At 37.1% G+C, this 7714-nt stretch overlaps 1 protein-coding gene across 1 annotated transcript; it reads left to right on the top strand.

The window, feature by feature from the left end:
* Window positions 1–4114: 4114 nt before the first annotated feature.
* Window positions 4115–5481, top strand: LOC113311403 (F-box/kelch-repeat protein At3g06240-like). The gene is made up of 2 exons (XM_026560245.1): window positions 4115–5110; window positions 5203–5481. Exons 1-2 carry the CDS (start codon window positions 4115–4117, stop codon window positions 5479–5481), a joined length of 1275 nt encoding a protein of 424 aa, XP_026416030.1.
* Window positions 5482–7714: the final 2233 nt, after the last annotated feature.

Genomic DNA, 7714 nt, shown 5'->3' with positions numbered 1-7714 from the left:
ACCTGCAACATGTGCTGTCCTATGGTTTCTTTGTGCAGCTTAATGGAATATACACCGACACTCAGCGGAAATTACTTAGCAAATGAGAGTCGAATGTGATCAGGCGTTCCTTAGTTCCACGCTTCAAATAGCTTTTAATTATCTGATTGGTCCATTATCTTCCGTGGTTTCTTTCATAGTTATTCTAATTGGTTGATCAAGAGCAAAATAGATTTTGGACAAACTTCACTGCGTTCTATTTTTCTTAGTTAGTTGCTTGAGAATTTTAAGCATTCCTCTTTCTGTTTTTCATGGTGAAGTCTATGTTTGCACATCTTTGTACTAATTTGTACATGTTGCTATTTAGTACTCCAGCAAGTCTTCAAGAAGGACCACTGAATGCAGGTGCTTTCTTGTCCTATTATCTTCCAAAGTGGTACGCACGTTCACTCCACTTGCAACAAAGGAAATTAAGTGTGAAAAACTAGCATTCATTGACGTGCAACGCACGTGCTTTCTACTTGTAGTTCGTAATGTGTCAGCCAAGGTTTGGCAAAGATGAAATCAGCTTCGTCATCGATGACGGAAAAGCCATAATAATTCACGAGAAGAGAAAAGACGCAGTAGTTGAGCCTACTTTGTCATCAACAATGGCAAGGCCCTGATAGTTCACGAAGAAGATGATGGTTAGTGAGAATGAAAGCTAACAGGCTCAGAACAAGTCCCAACCAAACACACTTCGTCAACAAGTTTTCTCATCAACCTAGGCAAAGCAGCCAGGCAGGACGAAGAAAAAAATGCGAAGTATCAAACACAAACTCAGGTTTTGCTTCGTCAACTTTACCAACGGCTACGAAGATGGACAGAATAATTCAATCCAGACTCAACCAGGGGGTTAGTCGTGGGAGAGTTTGAGAGATTTTAATGTATTTAAATCACTAGGGATTTAGAGGGAGTGTGAGAGAGTCTAGGCAATTTGGGGGGTTTAACCCAAACTCCCCAGAAATCTCTTGTTTTTTGTGAGATTTTGTCCAAGCACAAAAACATCATGAAACTCCCTCAAACTCCCCCAAATTATAAACTCCCTATGACTCTAGTGTTTTACGACTAACAGGGAGTTTAAAAGATTCTAATCAATTCTCTCACCACTAACAGGGAGTTTAAGGGATTTTGAGGTAGTTTTAGAAACTCCCTATAAATCTCTCACCACTAACAGAGATTTTAAAAGATTTTGACAAACTCTCTCACGACTAACAGGGGATTTGCTAAATCCATTAAAATCTATCAAACTCTCCCATGACTAACCCCCTGAACATTACCTCGTCAGCACGCACGAAGATATCAGTCGATATACCTCGCCTAATCAACCAGAAAGCTTATTTCGTCCACCTGCTCGGAACAGAGCAATCTCGACTATCAGCTCGTCACGATTGAACCATCTCGGGGAAAATCAAACCAAATTCAAAGCACAACGGGATGCAACAATCAGTGAACAAGCGACACACTAAAGCGGAATATTCTCAACTCTGATTTCATGAACTACAATAGTTAAAATTCTTAGAATTGTATTTGTATCTTGATTTGCAAATCCATCAATGAAGTTGAAGTAATAGCTTTAACGATCGATTGTTCACTTGATTTATGGGTCACAGGTACACGTAATCGTCTTAAGAACTGTAACCGCCAGCGGAAGGTGGAGTAGATGTTGGAGCAACCAGCTGAAATGCCAGCAAAGATACAAACCCAAAGAAACGATGCAATCAGCAAAAGAACAAGGGAATGAGATATAGTATTGATATCTTCACTTCTATGTTGTCAAAAGCGAGCGCCTTTGACGCTTAAGCTCCAAAGGCGCACTAAGCGCATCACCAGCGCCCGAGGAATCAAATTCTACACTACATTCCACTATGGCGCCTTAGGCGAGCGAGTATGGCGCTTTAGGCGCCTCGAGGAAGTCTTAGGCGCTAGACTAAGCTCCAAAGGCGCCATGGGTTGGTGATAAATATTTCCTTATCCGTCTCCTTTTCCTTGTTATTTCTTCCATACTTCTTCATCATCTCTGCCTCCATTCTTCTTCATCATCTCGCCAATATCAAAGTATAGAAACTTTATATACAGAGAAATATCAACATTAATAAAACATCAATCAACTTTGACAATCAATGATAAAAATATGGAAACAAATAGTAATCAAGTTGGAATAACGTGATTAATGATCAAAATTTAAGGAAATAACGTGATTGAATATATTTTCTTTCTTTGGCGGAAAGTCTCGACTTTTTCTCATTCCTTTTTCTTCTCAAGTGGTTTCCTATTTCGATACAAACTCTCTTATTATTCCTCCGTCAGCAAATCCTGGATTGGTACTGCGTATAAACTCCATATTGAACCAAACATGACCGAGATTCTTCCATGTGTCCGTCAATATCTTCCTCTTCCCTTTTTAGTCGAGAATGACTTTAAGTCTCCTATTTTTTTTTGGATCTTGAAGACTTAGCTTCCCTGTTTATCTCCACTAAGTAATCCGAAGTCATCAATCTCATGAAAACGAACCATTAGTTGGGGGATACAAAAAGGAATTGAGGATATAAGAAAAGGACAAAAACTGGTTCCAGATATCAATTCGGGGTCACCCCTTATCTAAGTATTTTATGTATTACCTAATCTACCCCTCACTAATCAGGATTAGTGATTAATAATAATTAGTAAAATCTTAAGTAGGGATGGCCATTTGCCCCACCCAAACCCATCCCCGTGGGTACCCGCCCCTATTGGGTAGGGTTTTACCCGTACAAACGGGGTTGGGGTTGGGTATGGGTAATACTCGAAATTAGTGAAGCGGGGATGGGATTCTAGGTCCCCGCCCCATACCCGCCCCGTACGTTCCCATTTTAGGATTTTATATTATTATTAATTAATTATATTATATTTAAACTAAGAAATTATATTATATTATATTATATTATAAAAGAAAAGGTAAAAGTATAAGATATCATTAATTATTTATATTATATTTAAACTAAGAAATTATGTTATATTATATTATAAAAGAAAAGGTAAAAGTATAAGATATCATTAATTATTTATATTATATTTAAACTAAGAAATTATATTATATTATATTATAAAAGAAAACGTAAAAGTATAAGATATCATTAATTATTTATATTATATTTAATACATTATTATGGTTATATGATGCACTTTCTTATTTTGCCTAGGTGGATAAAAATTCGATGGTGAAACATTTTGGGAAGAAACTGAAGCAGACGATGAGGTGATCAACATGGAGGAAGATACTTGATAAGAAATAATTAAGAACTAAAATGAGTGATGCTCGTTTATATCGGGCAGTCTTATCCTGGATACATCTTCGCTGTGACATTACTCAACTCGAGTATACCTGCGAACTAATGTATTAAGGACAACTTGTTGAACCTGTGATTCTGCCCTCGTCAAGTTATTTCCGTAGAGTTGTTTCGGATTAGTTCTTTACATATTATTTTGATACGTCTAACGTGTTGTTCATTGTCGCAAGATCCCAACATGTTTTTCTACATATGAGGTATCCATAAAAAGTATAAATAATAGGTTTCTCTAAATTCTGGTGCTAGACTCAGATGGGAAGAAATACAGCTTGTTTGAGCTGTTTAGGAAACTTAAACATTGGACGTTAATTTGTCTGGTCGGTCGATAATATCTACTTCAGTTATAGATGTCCGTAGGATAGATAAACCTTTTGGTGAATAAAAGCTGAAATTGCTTGAAGCCGAAGACACCTAATTGTGTTCTTCGGAATATAGCTATTGTTGGAATGTAGCAACTTGACAATAGCTAGGAAAACTTTTAATATGAACGCCTATAAAAAGAGAACGTCCTATATGAGAAACTAAAAGTCTTCTTATTCTTATTCTCCTTCACGCCGTACCTATAAAACAAGTTTGCTTGTTGCGAGCGAAGCAACAACAGTTCTTGCTGTCGTCGGTTTTCAAAGTGGACAACAACTTCAGTTCGTGAAAGAACGAAGCAACAGAAGGAGATATAAACAACAACATCACTTCGTGAAACAACGAAGCAACATAAGGAGATATAAAATCAGTAAGGAAATCTCAACATCTGTTGGGTTTTCGTAACAATGTCAAGATCAAGTATTCCGGAAGACATCCAAGAAGAGATTCTATTAAGGTTACCATTGAAATCCATTTTATGTTTCAAGTCTGTATGCAAGAGCTGGAATGCATTACTTTCTAGCCGTAAGTTCATAAAGGATCACCTTAATCTCTCCACCAAAAACCACCATAGAAACACAAAAATTATGATTGGAGTCTATGACTATGATTATATGCACGATGCCGATGATATATTTTATTCCATAGATTATGCTTCAACACTATGCGGAGCTGTTCTTATGAATTACCCAAACGACAACAATAATAATGCTATAACTCATACTAATCGCCATTTAATTGTGGGGTCTTCCAATGGCTTGATTTTGTTATTGGCCTCTGATAGTGAAAAACTATTTCTTTGGAACCCATCAACAAGAGAGTACAAGGAAATTATAAGAGCACCGGCGCCCGAAGAAAGCCTCCTTTCATATGGTTTTGATTACGATGCCAAAACTGATAATTACAAGTTGGTAGGCATTGCAACTGGCCAGTCTGATGATGATGGCGAGCTTGACAATTTTTCTGAAGTTTATTTGTACATAGCTGGTTCATGGATTAGACGCCAAAACATCCCTTATGTGTATTCGGATGTTACTGGTGGTGTGCTTCTGAATGGTGTTCTTCATTGGTTAGGTGAAGCTGTACACTGGTCAGGTGATACGGCCACTCGTGAAAAAACTATAATCTCCTTTGATATTAACACTGAGAAGTTCATTGGTTTACCACTTCCTGAAGAAACTATGACATATCCAGAAGAGATATTTGATGTCCAAGTTCTGGGAGATTCCCTTTGCTTAACTTCTGGTGTCCGTGATGTTCGTGTTGATGTATGGGTTATGCAAAATTATGGAGTGAGAGAATCTTGGACAAAGCAATTCACCATTAGCCAAAAAAGAATGACTGAAGAGCCCCGATTGTTAAAGTTCTATGGCTCTATTAAAGATAGTGAGATTCTAATACAGGTTGGTGAACATCTCGGTTTATACGACCAAAAGAATGATAGTGTTAGGATCCTAATATAAATGGCATAACTGATGGTAATTTTTTTTCGGAGAGTTACGTGGAGAGCTTAGTTTCGGTGAGTTCAGGTACTTATATGGGTACAACGGAAAAAAAACAGTCCAAGGATGCTATTGAAATTCAAGATTCTAACTCAAAGAAAAACACTGAAGTTACAATGGAAGAAGCTGCAGATAAAGAAGCGAAACGCAAGCATAATGAACTACTAGCTGAAAGTAGTAGCAGTTCTAAAAGAAAACGAGCATCTTATGAAAATAAAGAATTGGATGCCGTTAATTCTTCTCTTGGTGATACTTTATTTGTCAACGTATAAGTTTTACTCAGTGCAAGACTATTTTATTGTTAGTGTTTGTTCGTTCGGTAGATACCAAAATACCATACTCGACATGTGGTGTCAGATGAAGGCCGAAGTAATATAACATCCCTAGGATAGTCAATATAATATCTTAGCTTAGTTTGTAAGTAAATGATATTTTTGTAAATTCATTTCTACTCTTTAGTAATGTTCCTCTATATACCCCTAAAAGTACTAATGGTACCCCTTTATCTTGGTACCCCCAAAATTTATCTTGCTACCCCATCAAATCTACTAAACATGTATACCCCCATTCCCAAAGAAACACGAACCCAATGGAAATAATCAGCCGTTTCTCATCCGACCTTGATCCTACTCTTTCCTTTGTTCGTCATCTTTATCCAAATAACAATGAATTATTCACTTCATAGTTCATACAATCCCAACTGATAAAAAAATTGTTATTCATGTAACCAAACACATCTTGATATCTGTCGATCTGCCCACCTCCACCACCATCATCCTCATTAACAGCGACCACAAGATGAGAATTTCAAACCCAAAATGGATCACAACGATCCACATTCTTTCCCATTCATCTACTTGAATCCTCTCTACACACCACTATAATAATCCAACTCTTTTCTTAATACCCAGATAATTCACATTCTTGTCCATCACCATTAAAAAGCTCAACGAACTCCATTTTGATGAATGCTCAATTGGTTCTAAACCTAACTTGAAAAAAAAAAGTGAATTATGGAACTCGGGATCAGGTTTATTACAATAGTGACGTATAGGAAGGTGAATTTCAAAATAGAACTTGTTCACGTAGTGGTGTGTATTACTATCGTATGAGTGAGATGGCGGTGAGATACAAAGGGGATTAGTTAGAGAGAAATATAACTTCAATCGGGCGAGAGAGTTCATACATAGCACGAAGTGAAGTTGCTCACATCAGCAGCAGATGAACCCAGCTAGGACGATCAGCGAGGAGAAAATCTCCCCCCTTTAATGAGCGCAAGGAATATTCTAAAAACGCTAACCAAATTTTGGTGTATGCACGTATTTTTCGTTGGTGAACGTATATTTCGTTACGCCCGAACTGTTGACAGTCGTCGTTCGATTGTATCCTTCTCCAACTAACAGTAGTAGAATCGAATTCTCCCGTCGATTGTTTTCTTCCTTTCTTCTCTCCTCAGCAGCATAACCAAATTCTCTCCTCAATGAGTTCAGTTCGGTTTAGGGATTTCATGGGCTGAGAAATCGAAATTTTAAGACTACTAAAACAGAAAGAAAGAGTGAATTGAAATGAAGAGGTGAGGAATTGCGAACCCTAAATCAAGATGAACATTCAAAATTAATCAAGTGAAGTAAGACGTGATGATGATTGTGTTGCACTCTCACACTAATTCACGTTGATATTGGTTATGAGCCACACACAATTGGAAAAGCTTTGTTGTAGGTAAACCTTCGGACGTCAAAACTGTTATTGTCAATTTCATCAACAAGCTTGCGCTATGTTCAACCAAAATGCCCGGTAATTGATAGAAACCCACCTTTCACAAATCCGTTCAGAAATTTTGATACTCTCAATTGCTTTCGATTAATCACTATCACTGGCATTTTAACTTTTTGCGTTTCTTTTCATGGAATTTGATTAGTAATTGTGGGGTTGATTTGATTTTGTGATTTTTAGACTTGAAGACGGCATATTTGTGAATCATTAGGGTTTAACTAAAAAATCCAAGAGGATCAGCAATTTGCAAAATTGAAGGATCGATATGCTTGGATTTGATTTCCCTGAAATGGGCATCTGTTTTGAATTAACTGTAAGTTATATATCCTACTCTTTTACTTCCATTCGAGAACATTTAATCTTGCATATTTGTCACTTGGTTTTGCCGAGGAATATTTTTGATGTAGCGTTTTAACTTGGATTGCTTACTAAGCAGAAGTAGCATCAGTAGTTCTAAATCCAAATTTGATCATTCCACAAGTTGTGCTCTTGACTTAGTCTATTATCCTTTAAAACTTCAGAAGCTAGAGTAACACATATATCCCAGCATACGACTCCCCGGAGATTAAAAACGTGTTCGATAAGAACTCCTCTGCTCTGCATTCAGCGAACCAGATATATTTACCTGTCGTTGACGGTCTCGACATACAAAATGAAATAAATATAAACCTCAGATGTAGCACTTTTAGTTGCTAATCTCATTTTCATATTATTTTTGGACAAGGCAGGTAC

Source organism: Papaver somniferum, chromosome 9 (assembly GCF_003573695.1).
Source record: "Papaver somniferum cultivar HN1 chromosome 9, ASM357369v1, whole genome shotgun sequence".
Taxonomy (NCBI): Eukaryota; Viridiplantae; Streptophyta; class Magnoliopsida; order Ranunculales; family Papaveraceae; genus Papaver; species Papaver somniferum.
This window is presented reverse-complemented; position numbering and strand designations above follow the sequence as displayed.

Coding starts and splice junctions, on each gene's coding strand:
- LOC113311403 (XM_026560245.1), top strand. CDS start 4,115: ATGTCAAGATCAAGTATTCCGGAAGACATCCAAGAAGAGATTCTATTA. Junction 5,111..5,202: donor ATAGTGAGATTCTAATACAG/GTTGGTGAACAT, acceptor TTTTTTTCGGAG/AGTTACGTGGAGAGCTTAGT.